Source organism: Cryptosporidium parvum, chromosome 4 (genome assembly GCF_000165345.1).
Source record: "Cryptosporidium parvum Iowa II chromosome 4, whole genome shotgun sequence".
Lineage (NCBI taxonomy): Eukaryota > Apicomplexa > Conoidasida > Eucoccidiorida > Cryptosporidiidae > Cryptosporidium > Cryptosporidium parvum.
In genome coordinates this window covers 1,080,010-1,104,417 of record NC_006983.1, presented here as the reverse complement: position 1 = coordinate 1,104,417, position 24,408 = coordinate 1,080,010, and the positions used below count along the sequence as shown (strand labels likewise).

At 28.7% G+C, this 24,408-nt stretch overlaps 9 protein-coding genes across 9 annotated transcripts; all 9 read right to left on the bottom strand.

The window, feature by feature from the left end:
• Window positions 1-3,217: 3,217 nt before the first annotated feature.
• On the bottom strand, window positions 3,218-5,287 carry cgd4_4500 (signal peptide containing cysteine rich protein, gene anchored to telomere.; the record flags this gene model as incomplete). The annotated part of the gene is made up of 1 exon (XM_625464.1): window positions 3,218-5,287. One exon carries the CDS (start codon window positions 5,285-5,287, stop codon window positions 3,218-3,220), a length of 2,070 nt encoding a protein of 689 aa, XP_625464.1.
• A 1,178-nt stretch (window positions 5,288-6,465) lies between these two features.
• On the bottom strand, window positions 6,466-9,282 carry cgd4_4490 (conserved hypothetical protein; the record flags this gene model as incomplete). Its single annotated transcript, XM_625463.1, has 1 exon — window positions 6,466-9,282. The coding sequence occupies one exon, from the start codon at window positions 9,280-9,282 to the stop codon at window positions 6,466-6,468; it is 2,817 nt and encodes a 938-aa protein (XP_625463.1).
• Window positions 9,283-10,358: 1,076 nt separating this feature from the next.
• cgd4_4480 (putative secreted, membrane-associated protein) lies at window positions 10,359-11,588 on the bottom strand (the record flags this gene model as incomplete). Its single annotated transcript, XM_625462.1, has 1 exon — window positions 10,359-11,588. The coding sequence occupies one exon, from the start codon at window positions 11,586-11,588 to the stop codon at window positions 10,359-10,361; it is 1,230 nt and encodes a 409-aa protein (XP_625462.1).
• A 780-nt stretch (window positions 11,589-12,368) lies between these two features.
• cgd4_4470 (putative secreted, membrane-associated protein) lies at window positions 12,369-14,123 on the bottom strand (the record flags this gene model as incomplete). Its single annotated transcript, XM_625461.1, has 1 exon — window positions 12,369-14,123. A coding segment is annotated over one exon (1,755 nt), but the record flags the coding sequence as incomplete, so codon positions are not given.
• Window positions 14,124-14,764: 641 nt separating this feature from the next.
• cgd4_4460 (dihydrofolate reductase-thymidylate synthase) lies at window positions 14,765-16,360 on the bottom strand (the record flags this gene model as incomplete). Its single annotated transcript, XM_625460.1, has 1 exon — window positions 14,765-16,360. A coding segment is annotated over one exon (1,596 nt), but the record flags the coding sequence as incomplete, so codon positions are not given.
• A 447-nt stretch (window positions 16,361-16,807) lies between these two features.
• cgd4_4450 (possible transporter with 11 transmembrane domains) lies at window positions 16,808-18,490 on the bottom strand (the record flags this gene model as incomplete). The annotated part of the gene is made up of 1 exon (XM_625459.1): window positions 16,808-18,490. The coding sequence occupies one exon, from the start codon at window positions 18,488-18,490 to the stop codon at window positions 16,808-16,810; it is 1,683 nt and encodes a 560-aa protein (XP_625459.1).
• Window positions 18,491-18,833: 343 nt separating this feature from the next.
• cgd4_4440 (hypothetical protein) lies at window positions 18,834-22,868 on the bottom strand (the record flags this gene model as incomplete). The annotated part of the gene is made up of 1 exon (XM_001388050.1): window positions 18,834-22,868. One exon carries the CDS (start codon window positions 22,866-22,868, stop codon window positions 18,834-18,836), a length of 4,035 nt encoding a protein of 1,344 aa, XP_001388087.1.
• A 443-nt stretch (window positions 22,869-23,311) lies between these two features.
• On the bottom strand, window positions 23,312-23,737 carry cgd4_4430 (OTU like cysteine protease; the record flags this gene model as incomplete). Its single annotated transcript, XM_625458.1, has 1 exon — window positions 23,312-23,737. A coding segment is annotated over one exon (426 nt), but the record flags the coding sequence as incomplete, so codon positions are not given.
• Window positions 23,738-23,926: 189 nt separating this feature from the next.
• On the bottom strand, window positions 23,927-24,391 carry cgd4_4420 (hypothetical protein; the record flags this gene model as incomplete). Its single annotated transcript, XM_625457.1, has 1 exon — window positions 23,927-24,391. One exon carries the CDS (start codon window positions 24,389-24,391, stop codon window positions 23,927-23,929), a length of 465 nt encoding a protein of 154 aa, XP_625457.1.
• Between the last annotated feature and the right edge of the window lie 17 nt (window positions 24,392-24,408).

Below are 24,408 nucleotides of genomic sequence, written 5' to 3'. Positions count from 1 at the left end.
CCAGGTCCTTGGCTGGCCTGGCGGGTCGACTCTAGGGGGAGCCCCAAAACCCTAAACCCCTAAACCTAAACCTAAACCTAAACCTAAACCCGGGGGGGGGGGGGAGGCCCTAAACCTAAACCTAAACCTAAACCCTAAAACCCTAAAACCCCCCTAAACCTAAACCTAAACCTAAACCCTAAAACCTAAACCCTAAACCTAAACCTAAACCCTAAACCTAAACCTAAACCTAAACCCTAAACCTAAACCTAGGCGGGAACCTAAACCTAAACCTAAACCTAAACCTAAACCTAAACCTAAACCTAAACCTAAACCCCTAAACCTAAACCTAAACCCCTAAAACCCTAAAACCTAAACCTAAACCTAAACCTAAAACCTAAACCCTAAACCCCCTAAACCTAAAACCTAAACCTAAACCCTAAAACCCTAAAACCTAAACCTAAACCTAAAACCTAAACCCTAAACCTAAACCTAAACCTAAACCTAAACCTAAACCCTAAACCCTAAACCCTAAACGTAAACCTAAACCTAAAACCTAAAACCCTAAACCTAAAACCTAAACCTAAACCTAAACCTAAACCTAAAACCTAAACCTAAAACCCTAAACCTAAACCTAAACCTAAACCTAAACCTAAACCTAAACCCTAAACCTAAACCTAAACCTAAACCTAAAACCCTAAAACCTAAACCTAAAAACCTAAACCTAAAACCTAAACCTAAACCTAAACCTAAACCTAAACCCTAAACCTAAACCTAAACCTAAAACCCTAAACCCTAAACCTAAACCTAAACCTAAACCTAAACCCCCTAAAACCTAAAACCCCTAAACCTAAAACCCCTAAACCTAAACCTAAACCCTAAAACCTAAACCTAAACCTAAACCTAAACCTAAACCCCTAAACCTAAACCTAAACCTAAACCTAAAACCTGAATTATTGAAAATTCAAGGAGAGCGTGGCGCCGTTTGTGTGAAAATAGCGACTGCAAGTAACGAAATGCATGTTAAAATTTTGCCGGCAATCTTTTGAAAAGGTGCATGTTTTTTTTAATACATCATGTCATGTCTCCACCAAAATTCAAACCAAAAAAAAAAATCAGCTTGACTTTCACTTCTTCAATAGTACATAATTAACGTAAAATTGGTGAATTAAACTCAAAAGAGAAAATGGGATTAACCGAAAGTGTATGTACCCTTAGCCCAGCTGCTTTTAGCTACTCTTGCTCAGCAAGTACCGTTCAAATTCCAGATGCTGCTGCCGGCTTGTACGAAAATTATGAATTAGGTGCTTACAAAAGTTTTACGGTTCAAACATCTACTTATACATTCGATTGTGTGATTAATGAACAAACCTTATTCGGTAAAGTCTACTGTGATGGAACAGGAAATAAAGTCACAGTTTCCTGTGGAAACAATTCACGTAAGTTTTAATCTTGGTAAAATTTAGAATAAATACTGATTATAATACAGAAACAATTGATACTCGATCCCTTAAAAAAAGTTTCATAATTTCGCCATGCTCATTTATCTTTGACTTCTATAAGACAGGATTTACTCTTTTGTCTGTAAGTTGGAATAAACTAGTGTTAAGTTAATTTATTATCTTTTGTAGGCCAACGATAGAGCTAGTATTTATTCTACCAATCGATTCTATGCACTTCCAAAAGAGGTGAAATCTGATGTTTCCGATAAAACTGAATGGAAACTATTGAAACGTGAAAATAGTGGTAAGTTGCTTAACAGACAAAGCCAATCTTTGAGTTTTTATTTCCTTTTGCAGATGGCTCTTCATCGAGTAAATCAAGTGGGAACTATGACCATATGGAAATTAAAGAAAGACTTAATGTCTAATGGGGTTTTAATGCAATTCGCAGGTTTATTAAGTTTAGCGCTGTTAATTCCAAATACTAATAAGAACTAGGCCTAGTAATATTTGGTTTTACTTGACTTTTTTCCTATTTTATCAAAATTTAAAATACTAGCTTTGATGTAGATTGGATATTTAGTACTGAATACTTTGTAGTATGTGCCCATCATAAAAATGTAGTCCTATCATTTTTTTTATAAGAATCTGCTTGAAACTGAACTTTAATCAAAATTAAGTATCTTGAGAAATTGATTATCATGATTCAATTTTTGACTAGAAAATAATGCAGTGAATTTAAATGGATTGTTATATTATTTTAGGTAGCTTTGAAAAAATTAAATTCAAAAAAAATTAATATCTATATAAAACAAAAAAATAATACTTCTTAAATATAAATTCTGAGAAATTACAAATTCCTTAATAGAAACTTGAAATATTCGTTTATGTTATTGTTGAACCTAGTTGTCTTAGGAACTAAGCTCAATTAAAAATAACTCTAGCTAAAAACAAATAGAAAAGAATTATAGGAAGAAAACTAGATTTATAATGCATAATTACTATGTAAAAATGAAAATTTCTAATTTTCGAGTATTAATAAATTATTCCAGTATTAATTCAGTCAAAAAAATCTGAAATATTTAACAATTGTTAAAATTATGTTGCTGAAATCTTTGGAGTAGATAAATATTTCTGAACTAGTAATAACTTGAAAAATGAAACACTTGTTTTAGTGGCAATACTCTTTCAAGATATTCACAAATCGAATTTGCTAATTGACTAGATTCATCTTCAGAATTCTAAAATAATTACGTTAGAATAAACTTGAAATATTACTAGTGCAAAAGTAATTTTAATCAATACCAATTAATAAACAGTAAATAAAATAACTTTAAACAATTAAATTTGTGAATACCAAATATTCAAATTTATTGATAACAATATGAATGAAAAAAAACAAGACTATTGTTTTTAGAAACATCAAGAAATCTTTCCAATATGGAAAAGATAATACATAATCTGAATAAAATCATCTCTATTTGAATTCTGTAATTGAAACAACAAGCGACGTGTCGTTTCTTTGATATATCAAATTTTATAAGAAAAAACCAACTGCCAATAAAAATGACGGTTATTCACCAAACCCATAAAAAACACAAAATATAATGAAATAAAAATTGTATTTCTGATTTTAAGAAAAAATCCACAATTTGTACAATATTACTCATTTTAAATTATTTTGTGTGAAATTAAGCTCTAAATAACCATAATACTCGTATTTCTTCTCATTTTAATGAATACAGGAATGTGGCCCCTTATCGCCACTAATGAACTTACATAAATGAGTTTTTATATTACGCATTAAACATTCTTTGGATATGAATAGATGTAATAGTTGGAAGAGGTGGGCGTGGAGGTTTTTGTTTACTTTGTGATGATTGAAACGATTCCGAGGTAGATGTAGTAGGTGTATGTTCATGTTTTCGTGATGTTCTAGGCGGTAGAGATGATGAACGTTGCCTAATTGGCCGTCGTGATGGCGATGATGATGATGAAGAATGCTTCCAAGGAGAAGAAGGTAGTGATGGTGGTGATGATGAAGAACGTCTTCGAGGATTTGATGTTACTGCCTGCAAACTTTTTTGAATTGCTCGTGATGATCGTGAACTGCGTTGAATAGGCGGTGAATGTTCTAGAGAGTAAGGTCGCGTTGATGGTGGTGATGGGGCTCGGCGCTCATTAGAACTTCTTGTCCTCACCCTAACAAAAGATTGTGAGCACGTGGGTGGAGGTGGTGCTCGACGCTTACGAGGTTTTTGTGCCTCTGTTTTAACATAACATGGTGGATTTGTGGGCGGAGATGGCGTTCGACGTATTTGAGGATTTTTTGTTTCTGTTTTAACAGAATGTGGTGGATGCGCGGGTGGAGGTGGTGCTCGACGCTTACGAGGTTTTTGTGCCTCTGTTTTAACAGAATATGATGGATGCGCGGGTGGAGGTGGTGCTCGACGCTTAAGAGGTTTTTGCGCCTCTGTTTTAACAGAATATGGTGGACACGCGGGTGGAGATGGTGCTCGACGCTTAGAAGAACTTTTTTTATTTGACATAACAGAAGACGATTGGAAAGATGGGCCTTGTAAGTTGGATCCACGTGCTGATCTTAAAATAGTACTTTGATGTCTTTCATGCATTGTTTTAGAGAACGTAGGACTGTGCATACTAAAAGAATTACTCCTGCTTTGTATTAACTTTTCTTTCTTAACAACTCTTTTCTTTGTAGTTTTAGTCGGAGTAGCTAATTTAATACTTGAGACAGAGCAATAATTGGTAACATATGGGTCAACATTAGGCCTTGGATCTTTTTGACCAATACACGAAGGCTCCGAAATTGGATTCGGTGATTTATATGAAGTAACTTTAGTACTAAAAAGTGGGCCAAGTGAAATAACTTTCTGTCTCAAGCCAAGAAGTCCAGATTTTGATGACTTATGACGTTTAGAATAAAAAGGTTTTTCTAAGGTAGATTCTAAGTGATTATAGGACTTAGATAAAATTGGTTCTGGATGGGTAGGTTTTGCTGTTGCCTTTTTATTATCAACAGTTCCTTGATTAGAATTTGTTGCGTCCAAAGAGCCACTGCAAAGATCTGGTAAACTATGAAAATTGCAAGCACTTGACCCAGCAAGATTATCATCATCTGAATCATCCGAACTGAAAGAATCAGAATCAAATGAATTATCTGAAATGTAAAGAGTACTTTGTCTCCTGCTACCGACATTTATGGAACTAAGTGATTTAGTTCTTCTTAGTGAGTTTGAAGGTTGAGGAAATTTCTCTGGTAATTTTGAAGCTAAATAGGATTTTAATCTAGTTACAATATCGCCCTCAGTCGGAAATAAACTACTAGAATCTGAACCATCGGAATCTGAATCACCTAAATCACCTGAATCACAATCAGTATCGTAATGTCCAGAATTTGAATTTATGGGATTAAGTGAACTATTTCTTCTTAATGAATTTGAAGGTTGAGCAAATTTATCTGGTAATCTTAAAGCCAAATAGGATTTTAATCTATTTGCAATACAATCATCATCCGGAAGTTCAATATCACAATTTGCTTCATCTGAACTGAAGGAAGAATCATATTCATCAAACTCTGAATCAGAGCTCGAAAAATCAGTACTAGATATGCTGCTCTCAGACGCTCTACGACTTCTATTTGAGTTTTCTACACATTCATCATCTTGAATTCCAAGATTATTGGCTGCCCTGGTAAAAAGTAAAGAATGACTTATTTGGCAGCGTGATATATAATTTCCGGAGAATGATGAACTATAGAAAATATTATCAGAGCATTTATTTAGTTTCTGAGATAAACAAATAATTGTAAATACCCATATTGTCAAATTATAATATGCTTTCATATGATTTGTTTTTGAATTTTTAATTTTTGATTTGATATCGACAAAATTGAGCGCCAAAATCTTCTATCGAATTGTAAAAATTGTATTATTGTATAAAATCGCATTTTGGTATATTTCTGTGATTATATTCAAACATTACATGAGGCTGAACATGATCTGATGAATTTTTATTGAGCTATACTCTAAAGGTTTAAATGAATGATATAGCATTATTTTCAGATGAACGGAAATATTTACTTATATTTAATTCTGAAAAATTACAACTCCAAAACAATTAATTTTAAAGAAAATAGTTACGGCAATCTTCTTCATCTGGGATATTATTTTTAGTAGCAAAAAATTAATGATTTATTTGGCTGTTTGGTATTAGGCTATTTATATATTAATGGATCAAATTTGTAATTTTGGTCTTTATTTTTTAAAGCTATTTAGAACTATAACTTGTAAATTAAAAGAAATTAAATACATTAATTTTAATTGCCAGATATTTACGAAGGAGTGCTAATATATTGCTATTATGTATTTAGTTAATCAATATATTCATACAGCCCTTTCATGCTCAATTCACCAATATTCTTTGTGCCATTTACATTAAATGACTACAACTTTATTAGTAAAATATACATAAATTATTAAATTTTCAAAAAAATCCTAATTAATGTGAATTAATCTGATTTCATATAATTAAAATTTAATGATATTAAGATAAAAGTTAAAGTTTTCTTCAATAACATTTATATTAAACTGATATACAATTATAATATAATTTCTCATTTTAAATTATTTTATCTAGTGCACTAATATAATATCTATATTTCATTTCTCTCCAAAAAGTAATCCAAATTACTTCGAATTGTATATTTATGACTTTCTTTCTTAATTATTAAACTATAAACATTCATTTTCTATTAATATCGTGTTAAAAATAAACGGTTACAATTCTGAATATAGGAAAAATACATATATTGAAACTTTAAATCTTGGATTTAAATAATAATAGTATTGTTATAGAAACTTTGGTATAAATTAGATTTAAAATATAATAAATTATTTTAAGAAATTGTATTTAATTTTGAAAATAATTGTTGAGATTCTTGATTAATAAATTGGTTTAGCGATCGGTTTTCAAGAAAAAAAATAGAAACAAAAAAAAATTAATCTAAAAAAATTTGCAAATTTCATTCTTGAATACTCTTCTTTTTAGCGTAAAGCTGCAAAAGAAACAGACAATGCTCAATATACTTTTCTTCCACAGATTTAACTAATATTAAATCTGTACCTGTCAAAAGTTTACAAACTTCATTATGTAATCTGGCCGTTTCCAAAAAGCAATTTTGAACTTCATTAAAAATTTCTTTAGCCTCTGACATTACTGTAACAGTTGGCTCATTTGGATATGAAATACTGAAAAATTTCATTACTGAAGGAGTAGAATCTTCTAAGGGCTCTTTCACAAACATCTTCAAAAATTTTGATTTAAAAGGTTCAGCAAGTACAGAACTACCTTCTGTACACTCTGTTTTACTAGTTCCTGAATCGAGTTCAGAATCTAAGTTTGATCTTGATCTTGTTCTTGATCTTGTTCTTGACCTTGTTCTTGATCTTGTTCTTGATCTTGATCTTGATCTTGTTCTTGATCTTGTTCTTGATCTTGATCTTGATTTTGATCTTGCTCTTGTTCTTGATTTTGATCTTGCTCTTGATTTTGATTTTGATCTTGATTTTGATCTTGATTTTGATCTTGATTTTGATTTTGATCTTGTTTTTGATCTTGATATATGTCCTTCCTGGGGTGTTGAAGTTTCAGTTCCAATTGCATTGCTTGCTTCATTCCCTAATATAACTGGCACTTTATCTTCTGATTTAGAAGATGAGTGAGTTGCATCAAATAGACTATTTGTTTCTATACTCGAAGGTGAATGTGATTTTGTAGATTCAACAACGGCAGAGTTTTCACCAAGTGTTTTTGAAGTACATCCATGACTCGGTGTCATTTGTTTCATATTTTCCTGAATGTAATCAAATATAGAATTAATCATAGCAACCAAATTCAAACTTTCCTCCTTATTTGATGAAACCTCAAATTCAGTTCTTAACTCAGCCAACAAGGTTAATGATGAATAATTTTGATTCTTATTTTCATCCCCAGACTCTTTATCGTCTATTTCTTCCTTCTGTCTTAATTCTCTTTGATGTTTTTCTTCCACTTTCTTTTTATTATTTTTATTTTTTTTCGCCTGTTTCCTCTTTCCACCAGTAGTATTTTCAAGTCTGGTACTCATCAATACGTGTTTTATTTCTTCTTTTGCCGATGACTTTTCGGCTTCTTTTTGTAATTTAAGGATTTGGACTTTTTTCTTTTCAGATTTAGACTTACTTGTCTTTGGTTTTTGATTGGCTTCTTGATTTGATTCTTTATTTTCTGGGGTTTTATCTAAATTTAAAAGTCTAGCTCGTTCTTCAGAAACTATTGGATATCTAGATTCTTTCTTTTGTTTGGAAGACTTTTTCTTACTATCTTCTTGTTCTTTAGCTTTCACAGATTTAATATTATCAACTTTCTGAGAAATTCTAACTAGTTTTTCTGAAGAATTTTCTTTTTTAATATTTAAAGCTGTTGTTATTGATGTGCTTTCCAAGCTCATATCATTAATTTTTTTTAGGTTTTCCAACACCAATTTAGTTACATGTTCGACTTTAGATAAAGTCGAGTGGAAAAAAGTATTTAAAAATTTAACCTTGGAAAACTTTATCTCAAAACTCCTGAACAGTTGCATATTGTCTAATAATAATCTATAAATTGTCCTATAACTATCAATTACTTCTTTCTTATCCAATGATTTAGTTATTGATGTTGTTGAAAGATCGAATGATTTAAACTCTTCAACTTTTAATAGACTATGAACTTCATTTCTTATTTCTAATCGTTTTTCAGCACAAACAAGGTGATTAGTTCCTCTCTTAGAGATGGTTTCTTGAAACTCTGCATTTAATTGGAACATAGTTGTAAAACATTCACTTTTTGCTTGGCGATTAAATAGAAATGCATTAAGACATGCAAAATAAGCTAAGGAAATGAAACCTGAAAATAATGACTCTAAAAAAAAAACTTCTTCATCTGTAAGATCTGTATCAAAAAATAATTTGTGATAGTTAGAAACAAGCTCCAGTTCTCTCTGGCCAAAATTAACTTCTTCGCCACTAAGAAGTTTTTTATAGTCTCCCATTTTATGAAATTCTTTAGAACTAATTTCTCTTTCTTTAATACTTTCTACATCATAATTCATTGCTTTTGAAGTGAGTTCAGGACGGTTAGAATTTTCATTAAGTAGCCGATTAAATTGTCTATCATCCGCTGTTCTTAACTTGCTAATAGATTCTTTTGATTTGGATATTATTTCCGGAATGACTGTAATTAAAATATCTACTATTGATTGTAAGTTTTTACTAATTGTTTGCATTGCAAATAGTTCAACTAATAACAAACATTGTTCAATAATTAACAGAATTTCTTCAAACAATGGGTTAATCTCCTTGATTAAACGTTTCTCTCCATTACCATAAGCTTTTTCTAATTTTTTTAAAATATCACTTCGTGTATAAGAAGAAAGCGATAAAAATAACTGGTTTAGCCTCTTTTCTTCAATGAGAAATTGACTTTGAGAAATAATAGCATTACTCTCTACTGACATCTCAGCATCTTCAATTAAACTGTATGTAGTTTCTATGGACGGATCACCAAATATTTTATTTAGTTTTGAAAGATAAAAAATAAAAGACATAATTCCTCTTATTAAAAACTCGGAAGCAAAACAACGCTCAAAAATTCCAGATACAAGAGTATTATCGAACTTTAGATCAGAAATTAGCTGTGAAACTTCAAGCTTTGGGTCATCTTGATTATTATGAGGAGTATCGGAACCAATTAAAAAATCAAATTTATTAATAAAAAGTACACACAAAAAAAATAGTATTATAATACGGTTAAAAACCATAATTAGTTAAATTTTAAATATTTTAATTAAACCCATTAAACCAACTTTAAATACACAGATAATTTGGAATTGCAACTCACAACAGCATTCGAAATAAAAATTTAATTCCCGCGTAAGTTTTTTTTTGTTATTTTAATTTGCATATTAAATTTAATCAAGCTTTTGATCAATATTTAGTTCAATGCTTAATTTAATATTTAATCAAGTGATATAATGCCTGCATGATGAGAACTTGCGGATTCTGGTTAATTAAAATCATTGCAATACATAGTTTTATATAAATATGACTTTTAGATGCTAGATGTTTGATATACATTGAATTAACTATATAACATAGTTCTAGGAGGAAAAAAACCACGTGAGTAGAGTATTATATTTCTTTATATTTTTAATTAATAGAGTTCAATTACTTTGGCTCTGATAATATTCTGCTATTGAATGTTAATTTATTATTCGTTTATAAATAATATATTATGCCTTTGTCACTAAAACAAAGTTAAAGTAACATTATTTCTATTATTACTTTCTGGTACTGTTATTATTTTCTATTAAGCTTAATACTGCTAATTAGATCATTGCGATTTTAATTTAGTATTTACAACTATTCTTGATATTTTTCTAATTATATTCATTGTTTCTTACAAAAACTAGAATATATTTTAAAGTTAAAATAAAATTAATTACTTTTCAGTTATATTTTAGCATTTATTAAATGAAATTATTAAATTAATTAATTCAAGTATAACATTTTAGGTCTGTAATTTTAAATATTAATAAATAACGTAATAAATAGCTCAATAGTAAGTTTTTTTTTTATAAATTATTAATTATTATGAAATCACGTATTTTTTTTATCATGTCTATTTCTCCAAATTATGTTTAATTTATGGAACTATTTAACCAATTCAAAATATTAATCGCTAAAGTAAAATTCCCGATAAATAATTCCTGATTTTATCTCATTGGTCAAATTCAAGTTTTTTTTAAATTGAAAAGATATTTAATTTTTATTCTAAAACTTGCTTAAGTAATATGATTTTTAGAACAATTTTGTTTATCACATAAATTAAATAAAATTAAAAAAATGAATATTTAGATCTCAAACTAATCTTTGATTTTTCTGTACGGCTTCTTGATCTTTTTCTTGCTTTTTTTTGATAATCTGTGGTACTCACAATTCCATTTAATACAGGATATTTCTCTTTGACCAGAATGCATTCATTGAATCTTTTCTTTATATCCCAAATATTAATTCCATATAAATCCATTATCTTTGTTACTATAGTTTGAAATGCATTATTATCATTCAATAACAATGAAATAGCTTCTGTTAGGTAAGTTGCTAATCTAATAGCCTCTTTCAAAATATCGAATGCAAGTAACACCTCTGCAGCAAGCTCCATTCTTGATCCAAAAAATAGTAATAGATATTTAAAATCAATTATAACTTCTTCATTTGCTGCGAGTTCCAATAGTGATAAACAAAATTGCAATCCAAATTCTTCAAGAATAAATGTTTGAGTATTGATTGGGTTTCTAATCATTTGATTTTCAGCAGAAATAGGATATTGTACTTTATTATATTGGAAACATACTCTTTGGATGCTAAATATTAACCTTGAAACAAGTGATCCACCTAAAACAATCATTTTTGATCCTAATTGATCTTCATTTTTCATTACTTTTACAAAACTAGTTGAAAATGAACTGAATGCCAACTCTCTAAATGAACATATTAACAAATATAGAAGAAATGCTGAAACCAAGTATTCTGGCTCACTACTAAATATTAAATAGAATAATACTAATGTGTTCTTCATTCTATAACAGCTGTATTTAGTTACATTTTTTACAAATTTTGTTACCATAGCTGCTGAAGACTCACGATAACGACTATAATCACTCAGTAAGTCTTTTCTCATTTCTTTTTGGTTACTTACATAAAATCTTACTACGTTTTCTTGATGTATTTTGTGATTTGGATCACTAAAATGTTTCCAATATTTTAAAATAGCACGAATTATATCTTTGTAGTGCTCCATTTTATGTAAATCTAACCAGAACTCACTACCAAGCAAATTTTTCAGTTGCAGATCAAAGAACTCCATTTCTAAAATAATAAATTCTTCAGATAATAATTTAACTCTCGTTTCTTCTAAGATAGATAGTCCCGTACTAGTACTAGTGGTTGGTTCATCTTGCTCTTCTAAGGTGAATTCATTAGGTGCTTCAGATCTAACAAAGTCAAAAGAATGTAGTAAAATGATTGATAATAGAACTATGAAACATAGTTTTATGGCTTTCATTATTTTGTATTAAAAGTTTTCTCAAACGATGTGTGCAATTAAAATATTATATATATATTACAAAAACCTTTTTTCTCTGAATTTTAATTTAATAAATTTATAAATAAATTTATTTATCAATAATAATAATGATAACGATAATATATTAATTGAAATATATTTGCTTGTTTATTTTTTTTAATCTTTTTTCTAATTATTTTGTGTGAAAAAATAGCAATGCTACCATTTTTAATATTAGTTCCCGTTTTATAAAAGAAATTTTTGTATAAAAAAGTTATATTTATGCAATATTATATTAATACCAACAATAATAGTAAGTAATAATAATAATAATATTATTATTATTATTATTATCAAACACAACATATTTTTAGATTAATCGGGATCTAAAGTTTTTTCTCTTGTTTATAAAAGAATTATAAACAAATCATGAGAAGAGTGTATAGAAATAATTTTAAAATAATATAATATTTTTAAATATAATTTAGAAATTTAACAGTTTCTAATATTTAGTTACACTTATTTGACTTTTTGTTTTTTTAATATTTACATATATATTTTAGTTGACTATTAATTGTATTATTAACTATGAAAGAAAAAAATAACTAAATAAGGGTATAATATAATATTACTTAGTTTGCGAATAGCAATAAAAGAAAAAAAAGAAAAATAAAAATAAATTAACTTGTTTTATATAAAAAATATATATTTTTAAGAAAAATATTAACTTGAACAGTTCAAGTAAATTTTGATTAAATTTCTGTAAAATTTAATAGATTGTTAAAATAAATTTAAAAATGGATATTTCAAATTTAAATTTATTCGCTCTTGAGCAGTCGATTTTTTTAAGCTTTTTTCTTGAATATCTGTATTCCTACGTATTCCAAGAAGTTCATTATATCCTTCTTTAGCTTGAAGACACTGATTAAATTGTTTCTTAAAATTTTTAAGATCAAGATTATGCAATGCTAAAACTCTTTTCTTAATTCTATTAAATGTATCACTGTCAAATAGAATAGATGCTATGATATCTGTACTAGTAATTGAATTTTGCTTTGCTAACTTGTAAATATCATTAGCCAATAGAACTAAAGAAGAAGAACTAAATCTTGATCCAAAGAATAGAAAAATTTGTAGTTCACTAAGTTTATTTTCATTTAGTATATGCAATTCAAGTAATATAAGACAAAAATTAAGCCCAAACTCTTCAGCATTGAAGGAATTAAAATTTATAGGAAACCTTATATTTTGAAATCTACTCATTGCTTGAATTTCATACTTTGAATGTTCTGTAAAAATATTTTTTATATCATTAAGAAATTTTGTTAAATCTTTTCCTCCAATAGCTGAAATTTTAGATCCCAAACTATGTTGATTTTTCAATACCATAATTAATGATTGATTAAATTCTATATCTTCTAGCTCATTAAATGAGCAAAGCAATATGTAAAGTAAAAATCCATTAAAAATAAAGTATTCGTTAAATTCAAAAATCAAATAAATCATGATAAAACTTATTTGAATTTTATTACATTTAATCTTTTTATAGTTTAATTTAAATATCTGCATTTGTTGAAAAATGCTTCTTTTATTACCATCATAACCTGGAACCAAGATGGATTTTACTTTCCTAGCAATCATAAAATAAGTTTGAACAAATTGTATCTCAGCTTCCTTCTCTAAATAACTTTCACCATGAGAAAATACACTAATTAAAGTTTGAACTAATTCCTTCTCTGAATCGAGTTGATTTTTTACAAGCCAATAATCTGAAAGTGCCAAATTTATTGAGCCAAACAACTGTACTTCAATTTCAGCTAATATTAAAGTAAATCTATTATTCATAATGAATTTTCTAATATGCGACTTTTTTATTGGAGAGGGGCCACCTCTCTCTAGCTTTTTTATTTTTTTTGCAGATTTTTGTAAAGATGGCATTTTTCTTTTTCTGCCTATTCCAGTAGATGTGCTCGGCTCCTCACCAAGTCCCGATCTACACGAAATTATACCAACGTTTTCGCTTTCAGCTTCACTGCCGCTGCTACCACTACTATCACTGCTATTTTCATCACTACTACTACTACTCTCACCACTGCTATTACTGTCATCACTATCACCACTACTATCACTGCTATCACTATCTTCATCGCTACTACTACTCTCATCACTGCTACTACTTCCATCACTGCTACTACTACTTTCACTACTTTTACTATTCTTATTTTTGCTACTGCTACTACCATCACTATAGCTTAATTTTTTGACCATACCAGGAACATTTTCATGTTTTAATTCTGGATATCTTGAAGTAGTTAATTGCGACTCTTGATCTTTAAAAACTGCTCTATCAGGTTCATCCTTATTTGAAGCATGTTCTTTATTTTCACTATTTTCAATTGTATTCCTTAACTCTTTTCCATAAATGAAATTATTTTGCGATTGATAAATAAATAAGAGTATATAAGAAACTAGTATAAGTAATTTTCGTACATCTATATTCCACATTTCAACAAATAATAGTAATTTGAAATGAATTTATTTCCATTTAAATCAATTCACTGTGTGAACGAAGTTAAATAAAATCTTTTTATAAAATTTTTAGTGTGCGATTATCTCAAAAGTAATTTTTGAATTATAAATTAAAATTGCTTAGATATTTTAAATTAAAGATATAATATTAATTTCCATTTATTAGTACAAATTTACAAGGAATCACAGTACAAAACGTTAGATCATTAATTACAGATTAATCCATAATAATTCCAACAAAGTTAATTAAAAAAAATAATTTGATTATTCTTTTAAAATGAAAAGTTGATAATATGATCGGACTAAGAACATAAAAATTTTTTATTTGAAAAAGAATAAATTTTCTGTTAATAATCAGGAACATCCCATTAATTACTTAATTTTTCATGCGTATTTGAATATTTTTTTAATAAAATGTACATATTTTTAGATAATTTAAAAACGAGCTTTATAATCAATAATATATTAGTATAAAATTGGGTTGGCTTTATAGTTGATAAATAAGCCAAAGTTCAATATTAATAATTTTTAGAAAAATGAATAAATCAATGATAAAGTTACCCATTAGTAAAACTTAGTAAGATCTTGAAGAAATTGAATCATAGAATTTGACGACTGACTACTATGGATATTTTATAAATAATAGACTATACCGCCATCTCCATTTTAATAGTGGGATATGGATAATATCCGATTAATTCGATGTCTTCCCATTTAAAATCTTCAATATTTTCAACTTTTCTCTTGAATTTGAGTTGCGGAAATGGACGTGGAGTGCGGCTTAATTGTTCTTTTAATTGTGTTAGGTGATTTTCATAGATATGGGCATCTCCAATAAAAATAGCAAGCTCACCTGGTTCATAACCACAAACTTGAGCAAGCATCATGGTAAGTATGGCATAGGATGCAATGTTAAATGGAGATCCTAATCCCAAGTCACAACTCCTTTGATAAAGGTTACAACTAAGACAATTATCATTGGTAACATAGTACTGAGAAAGCACATGGCAAGGCGGAAGAGCCATTTGAGATAGAGCAGATGGATTCCAGGCTGTTAGTATATGTCTTCTATCCTTTGGGTTATTCTTTAAGGTCTCAATAAGTTTTGCAAGCTGATCAACTCCAACTCCAGTATAATCATCATGCATCGTTTTGTACTCTCCATTGTAATGTCTCCACTGAAAACCATAGATCGGGCCCAAATCATTCTCCTCTCTATGCCCTAAACCAATTCTTTCCAAATATTCTTTCGAGCCATTTCCTGACCAAATATAAACCTTTTTCTCAATCAAATGATTTCCATTAGTATCTCCCTTAATAAACCATATTAATTCCTCAAAAATGGACCTGATTGCAACTTTTTTTGTAGTCAAAAGTGGAAAAGATTCTCTCATATCAAATCTCATCATCTGCCCAAATATTGAATATGTACTAATGCCTGTCCTATTTTCTCTATAAGCTCCATTCTCTAAGACCCTAGAAAGAAGGTCTAGGTACTGAAACTCATAATGTTCTCTTCCGAATCGAATACTTGGAGTGTTGTAGATTTCTTCTTTTGGAAACTTGTGTCTATTTCCCATTTTTCTAATCCCAAATATTTCACCAAGAAGATCAACAGTATCATCTATGGACTTTAATTGACCTCTTACAGGGTCACAATTTTGCAAAGTTTTTTTTTCTTGTTTTTCAAAAACCATAAAATCATAAGAGATATTCTTAGTACAGAATGTCTGAGACATATATACTGGTAAGAATGTCTCAGGTATTTCTGGGAAATAAGTGTCAAATTCTATATCTTCTAGTGCCACCCTTGTTAAGTATATTCTATCTACAAAGTTATCCTTTAAAGCATCCCTGTATATGGATTCACCACCACAGACAAAAATATTCTCAATTGTGTCATCATTCATAAGATTCTTTATTGAATCTTCAAGGTTTCTAAATACAATAACATTAGGATCGGCTTCATCTTGTGGTAAGCTAGAGGAAATAACGACAATTTTTCTATTTTTAAGAGGTCTTCTTCCAATTGAATCCCATGTTTTTCTTCCCATAATTAGTGCATTCTTCTTATTCGAGTCACAATTATTACTAGTTATCTTTGAAAAAAATTTCAAATCCTCAGATATAGACCAAGGTAATTGTCCGTTAATTCCTATTCCTCTACTCAAAACAGAAGCTGCCACAACAATTGAAACGTTCTTTTTACTCATTTTAAAAGTTCTGAAATTCACAACAATAATTTAATAAAAAGTTCGATTTTAATTGATTGGATTTATTTCAGTTTTGTTTCTCTAATCTGACGAACAGATTCTGAAATCAAGTTAAATCCCCACATGTTTGAAAATTTTGCGCCAATTAATTTTAATTATTATATTGTACATGCAGTTAAAAAATATTCCACAATCAGATATTTTTTAAAAAAAAAAAAAAGGGGCTAAAAGAGGTATTAAAAATGTAATTTTTAATTATTAATTGTCTTGTTCTCCATTTTAATGTTGGTTTTAAGATTATTTAGGGAAATAATTCCATATTTTTAATTAAAATGATATTGCCACAAATGGCTTATAGGTTGTTTACTAGAATGTGAAGTTCTAGAATAGAGGTACAGTAATTTCAGTAGAATTAAGTATATGAAATAAGATATTATTAAATTGGTTAGTCAATATTTAAGTCAAATAATAGTTAAGCTAATGCTTAATATTACATATGGACTCGTTTGTAACGCTCCATGAAACGAATGTGTACCAAATGACGACAATTGACGTAATTATTCCAGAAATAATGAGGAAAATATCCAGAATGAATGCAGGAAGTGAAATCCGCTGCTTAAATAGTGTTAGATGAAATAATGCAGGAAGAATAATACTGATTGGAACGCAAAATAAACCTCCAACAAGATTTACAAAGTTTCCAAGTGAGTTAATAAGAAAGAAACCAATCATACAGCAAATTATGCTCAATATTATTACAATGGCTGAAGGTGCTGCTTTCACAAAGTAACTTGATAATTTGTTATTTGAATTATCAATTGTAAACGAAATTGATCCACTTGGTTGCCTAAGAAGGATTTTTGAGCCTAATTTTGAATTGATGGAATTTGGACTCAAATTTTCTTTTCCAGGAGAATTGGTTTGAGAAGTTATTGGAGTGTTTAATTTACTCGAAGTTTTTTGAATGCTAAGTTGTCTAACTTGTTCAGCTGGTGTAATAAATTCCAGAATTTTATTTTTGTTATGTTTCTTCCAATAATTGTCAATATATTTTGTGAAAATCTCTTTTACAGGAAAGATCATTAGTGGAAATGAAAGTAAAATCGAAATAGCAAAGAATATCTGACCTGACATAGCACCTGCTGTAATCGGAAGGTTCAAGGTAATAGTAGAAAAAGTATTTTCACCATATCCAAATGCTGAAACAAAAGCAAATGATGTGGCAAGCATAAAAACAAAAGTTATTGCCACAACATATACCCAGGTAAATCTTCTTCTGGCGTTGTAATCTGCAATTGAAACATAATAAGATACTACAACAGGACCAGATACCCACAAAAAAGCAGCAGTGCCAACCAAACCTGCAATTGATTCTAAATCTGTGAAATCTGAGATTTTAGCCATAGTATTATTTGAAATATTTGATGCAAGTTCTAAAGCAGAGTAGGCAAATACTGTTACCAAACCGATGAGAAGTGCAATATTCGCCATAATCATCGCTGGGCCCAATGACTGAATTCTACCAAAACAGGACATAGGAATGTATACGATGAGCTGAATAAAGGTAATTAGTGCTGTACCATATTCTATATACGCAGGCGCACAATCATGAATGCCAGATATTACATTTTGTATAGCTTTGGTTACAAAAGTAACAAATACTGCGCAAAATGATAACTGTGTAAATGTAATTGAAATATCAGCCAGAATTCGTCCAGTCTTCCCCATCGCTGCAGATGCAATACCTGAATATGTGTCATTAACTTCATCAGCGCATTTAAACATTAAAATGGTGCAAATAACATTTAATAACCAATAAACCAAAATGATTACAATACTTAAGACATAGCCTGAATTAACAATTGCAAAAGGAGCAAAGAGTATTCCTGTACCAACAGTTGCTTTTACTACTGTTACAAATCCAATAAGCATTTGTATCCATATTTCTGATTCTTTAAGTGGAACTTCAACTACTCGTTTTTCACCATAGTTTTGATTATTTGAATTGCTTGAAATTATTATTGCTGAATTCAGTGAAGATGATTTGTAAGAGCCGCATTTTTGTGAGTCAACAATGGACGAGTCTTCTTTCGTTTCATTTGTATTACTCTCTAAATCACCCTCATTTTTAATATTTCTATTTTTTAGCTCTATATGCATATTTGGCTACCCCAAATAATACTTAGAAAAAAAAATTAGATCCTTAATTAGTTGCTTATATTCCAATTTTCCACCTTCCGGTTTAAATTATGAGGCTTATAAAAGAAATTAATTACAATTTAGTATATTACTAATTTATCCTTTAATTTATAAGATCCCACTATAAAATATATAAAATTATGTTGGCGGGTGTGTGTAAAATAAATTAAAGAGGGACAAATTTAATAATAAGAAAATATAGGGATAAATTTAGAAAAAAACTACAAACAATAAATTCATTGTTTTTTATCTTAAAAAAAATTGATTATTGACCAATTATTCATGTTTACAGGAATAATCACTTTTAATTACTTTTTGTTTCTATATCTAACCTGCATTTATAGCTAAGATTAATAATTCTATTGCAATATTTTAAAGCATTAAAATTATGCGAAACGATTACAACACAGCAATGCTGGAAGTAATCTCTGATAAGCTCTTCAATAGGAACAAGCTTTGAGTTCTCATAGCAATGACTCAGAGCTTCATTTCCCAATTCAATCTGTGCTTCTATTGTAGGCTCGTCTAATAAAATGATTTTGTATTTCTTCCTATTCAATAATAGCCTGACAAAGTTCAAATATTTTAAATGAAAATCTGTCAAAGAGATGCAATTTTCTTGGTTATAGTCTGATAATCTAACTAGATCCAGATTTTCGTCAAATTGCATTCTATTAGCAATTATTTTGTAGAATCCAGTAAATTTTAATACTTGTAAAATTGTATCTTGATTATGTTCAAAAAATGGATCCAAATATTTTCTAATTGACCAATTATTTACCTTTAGAGGTGTTTGAGTTACTATACCAATTATTTCTCTCCTTTTATTCCTTGATAAGTTATAAATTTCAATTTCCCCAAATTTTATTGTGCCAGAAGAAGGAATTAATGACCCTAAAATACCTTTAATTAAAGTTGACTTTCCACATCCTGTTCTACCAATAATTCCAATATGTTCATTTGGGCTCAGCTCAAGATTAAAGTCTTTAATTGCTTTAAATTCCAAGTAATTGTAATTACTGGTAAAATCTGAAACTTGATATGATAACTCTACGTTTGTAAATTTTAGTTTTAAATTAGAATCACTATTTACTTTCTCATCTAAAATGGCTTCTTCCTGCTTCAAGTCTTCTATAAGTTTATTTTCATTAGATGTATTATTTGAGTATTCTATTACTCTTTCTAGTGAACACATATCTTTTTCTAAAGAGGAAATTTTAATAAATATTAAATTCAAAGTTTCAGTAAAAGTAATGTAGAAATAAATTACATAACCCAGTTCTATTCCAGCCAAATTGAAGATTCCCGAACTTTTAGTTTGAAATAAAATACAATATAGTAAATAAGCCAAATATAAAAAAATAACCAAGGGTCCAGAAAAAAATTGTATTCTAAATGATGCCCATTTAATTACTGAAATTTGCATCATTCTCATTTTAATTATGTCTAACAAATTAGAACATAAAATTTCTCTATATAAGACATCATTTTTAAAGTCTCTAATAATTTCCCATCCTTGTATTGTTTCTGAAAAAGTATTGTTTAAATTTGAACAAATTGATAAAATAACCATTTGAGTTGCTTTGTAAATGTGAAATAAAGGCATTCCATATGAAATAACAATGAAAACTATATGCGCAATTGAGAATGGAATAATAATAGGGTTAGTAAGAAATACCAAAGATAAATGTATAAATGGTTCAAATATTCGAATCATTACACCAACAATCTTTCGAACCAATATGTCATCTAATACAAGTAAATCCAAGTTGAATCTGTTTAGAACTCTTGAAATAGGTGTATATGAGAAAAAATTTAATGGAGCTTTCAGTAATGAAATTAGGTAATTGTTGTGGATTTTTGAAGAAGATTTTGCTGATAACAAAGCTTCTGAGATAAATGTAAAGCACTCTAATATTAACTTAACAATTAATAGAACAGAATAATGAATAATGAATATTTTTGGCGATCCTAAAGATGAATATCTGGCTAAATAAATATCCATAGATTTCGTTACTCCTATCTTTAAAATGCATACCAATAAAAAAATTAAAAAGTAAATTCTTCCAATATATTCAAAATAGTAGATATATTTAGAATAAAAGTGGATGTTAGTTGTTTGAAATGTTGATGTTTCTTCATGATTATTTGCGTAAAGTGGTATTTTACTATCTATAGCTATTTCATTATGCAGTTCCTCAACCAAATAATATTTTTTTTCTTTGTTATTTCCATTAAAGTTGTATTCATCATTTAAATCAAGATAGTGATCTTTTTTCAAATAGGGAAATTCATTTAAGTAGGTTTGGAGCAAGCCGCTATATGATATTGTTCCTTTATCCATAATAACAATATTAACAGCTTTTTCCTCTGGAAACTTAACTTTAGAGGCCAATATTGAAATATGGTCAATGCTAATTGTGACTATACAAGATTTTTCAGAAACTATACCACCATCTATTTTAAATAAACTTTCAAATATCTCAATTGAAGTTTGGATATCTAATGTTGAAAAGACATCATCTAATATTATCAGAGATTTATTATTTTCCTGATTTGTTTTCTGTATATAAAGAAAGTAATAAAGAGCTCTAGCCAAGTTAATTCTTGACTTTTGACCATTGCTAAGAGTTTGGTCAGACTCATCCAATTGCCTTAAATCTTTGTCTTTCCACATGGCAAAGTCCATATCAAGTGAACATGCTTTTATTACTCTTTCGTAAATATTTTTATCGTATTCTCTCCCAAACAGTATTACAGATCGAATTGTACCTTTTGGAAACCAAAAATTCTGAGAAGAATGAAAAATATTAACGTATTGGCCTTCCATTGTATAAATTTGATCTAAGATTTGATTGATTAAGAGTGTTTTACCTGAACCTGATTTACCTGAAAGTATATATAATTCATTATTTTTTAGTTTAAAGTTTTTAATATTGGATTTTATCATTGAGTGGTTGAAATTTGACATATTAATTAAGTATTTTTTCTCAAAATCCTCGAATTCAAGTGGTCTAGAATATTCAAAATTTAATAGCACCGATTCATCTTGATCGAATTTTTTCAAATCCTTTCTATTACAGCATTTCTTCCTTTCAATTGAATTAATCTGATTTTTCCCAGTACTTTCATTAATTAATAGGCTATAAGAATTTCTTTCAAAAAAATCAATAATTCTTTTGAAAGATATAATCCCTTCTACAATACTTGAAGCAATATTCCTAGTTGGACTTGTAAGCATATTTAGTGCATGCAGGGTAGCAATTCTTGAAGTAACTGTAGCTCCAAAAGAAATAGAATTTGAGAATTGAGTATAAGATTTGTAAATAAATGAAAAAAATAAAATATATTTTGCTATGGAAAGAGCATTATACTCCAAAAAGGTCCCTGCCATTAAATATAGAAACCTAGTTAGGTTAGCCTTTACCTCCAATTTCCTTACAGACATTAAATCTTCGTACACAACTTCTTCCCAAAAGAGATTGCGGATGATTGGTAAAGAAGAAAGATATTCATGGCATTTAAGAATTCTTACATCTCTGAATTTCATAAACTTTATTTTGTATAATGAGCCAACTACTTGTAGAGTTAGACTTATCAAGTATAATATTATATAGGCCAATACTGATAAATTTGCAGAAAAACCCATATTCCTTTGAAGCAATACCCAAACCCCGATAATTTTAATTGGTGATATAATAAGCTCAATAAATGCTTGCATCAAAGATTCCAAAGAATTTAAATCACCAAATATTAAGTTGTGAATGTTTGGTGTATTTTTTAATTCATTTTGTGTTCGCTTGGTCAAAGTACGAGTAAAATTAGTTCTAGATAGATCTTCAAATGCAGCTCTAATTATAAATGTTTGAATATTTAATGACATTTTTGCTATTAAAAAGTTGGTATGAGAGTCTAGAAATATCTTAAAAGTTTGTAAACCAATTAAAATCAAACATTGTATTAGTTTGCTCGATGGATTAACTACTTCCATAAAACTTTTCAAGGTAATGTTTAGGTAGGTTGTCAAAACTACCATTAATGCTTTGAGAGCCAAACAAAAAATGAATTCATTCCAAAATGTTTTTATAAGCCCTTGGCCGATATTGAAGCTTTTTTCATTTTCATCTAATCTGTATTTATATTGAAATAGTAAATTTTTCTGAAAATCCGAAACAACTTCATTTAAATCAGAGTTTTTTGAGAATGATAATGAGAAGCTTGGTTCAAAGATATTATTATTTCTTTCTAGTATTGCCTTATACCCCTTAGTGCCTTTAATATAGTCATTAATCCATGAAAAGAAAGAATATTCATAAAAACAATTACAACTTTGTTTCATTCTATCATAGACATAGAATATAATTCAACTTCTCAATAACTCAAAAATGTGTTATCAAAATGTAAATGTAGTGTAAATTTTGAATTTGAATTGATGAGATATCATTGATTATTTTAATAGCTTTTGAAAATGCAAATATTATAGTTTTGGCGGGAAACTAATAATCAGAAATTACTTTAAAGGCTTTTGAAACAAATTAGTGCAATTAAAAATATTAGAAATAATATGAAAGGAAATAGAGAATATTAAATTAGATAAATTTCTTCACTTGTTAACATATAGATTTTGATTACTTAATAATGCCTGATGCAAATTTTTTTTTTGATACATTTCATAAGAAAGATGAATAAAGAATCAATTTGGGGGGGAAAGCAGTGGTAGAGAAAAATGCATGCAAAATAAATGAAAAAAATTATAACAAGGCATTGAAAGCTAATCTTAAATTAAATACTAATAGTTGAGTTATAGTGGGGTCCATTTGCGAAAAGATGAATATGGTAAACTATATATAAAGTATTTTCTTTAACGCTATTTTCTTCATCATCTTCATATTCTTCATAGAATTGCTCACCATATGATTCATTTCTGTGATTTAATGCTCTAATAACTGTAATTGGAACTTCCAGAGAGTTAGAAAGAGCAACTAATTCAACCTCACCTCCCCATTCATTGGTATTTCTTATATTATCGCAGTATTCTTCAAATGTTATATCTGTATTCTCAACTGAGGCTAGAACAAAAGGTTCCATAGTCTTTCTATTTGATTCAATATAGTCAACTGCAATGCATCTCAGTTCTTTAATTGAGTATAATCCTTTTTTTTTTATTTCTAGTTGGTGTTTAATAGAGCTAAAATAGTGTATATTAAATTATAGGATAAGGAAGTCATAAACTTACCCAAAAAGACAGTTTCCATCTGCACTAATATTAAAAATTTTCAGATTATTTTCCTTAAGCTTTTTATTTATTACTTCAAGTTCAATTTCGCCTTTTCTATCATCTATTTTTCATTGGAAGTAATAGAAATAAGTATTGAAAATTGTTTAGATAAATGCTTTTCAAATAAACTTACTGTTTAGTGCGCATTCTTCCAGACTTTTCATATACTTCTGTTCAAGTTCTTTTTGCCTTTTCTTTTTTCGCTTTTCACTCTTAGTCACTTGAAAGGTTGCATTGGAATATAATGATGGTACTTCATCCATAGTTTGAAGTTTTTCCACTAAACTGAGTTTATTTGTATTGGAGTCATCAATATTCCTATTATTTTCAGAAGATTGCTCCACAGAGTCTTCTTCATTTTCTAAATTGCCTTCACCAGAAAGTTTCATTAGTTCCATCTTATGAGATAGTTGTAGTGCCTCCATCTTTGATTGATATTCTTTATCAAGCTCCTTTTTAGATCCCTTTTTATTACAGCTAGCAAGGGCTTTCTTCCATTGCTCTTTTAAAGCCTTAACTTCCTGATTTTGCCTCTGAAGAACCTTTCTTCTGCTTGGCTTACTTTCCTGAGAGTCTGAGTCCATTTTTTTATTACGAATTT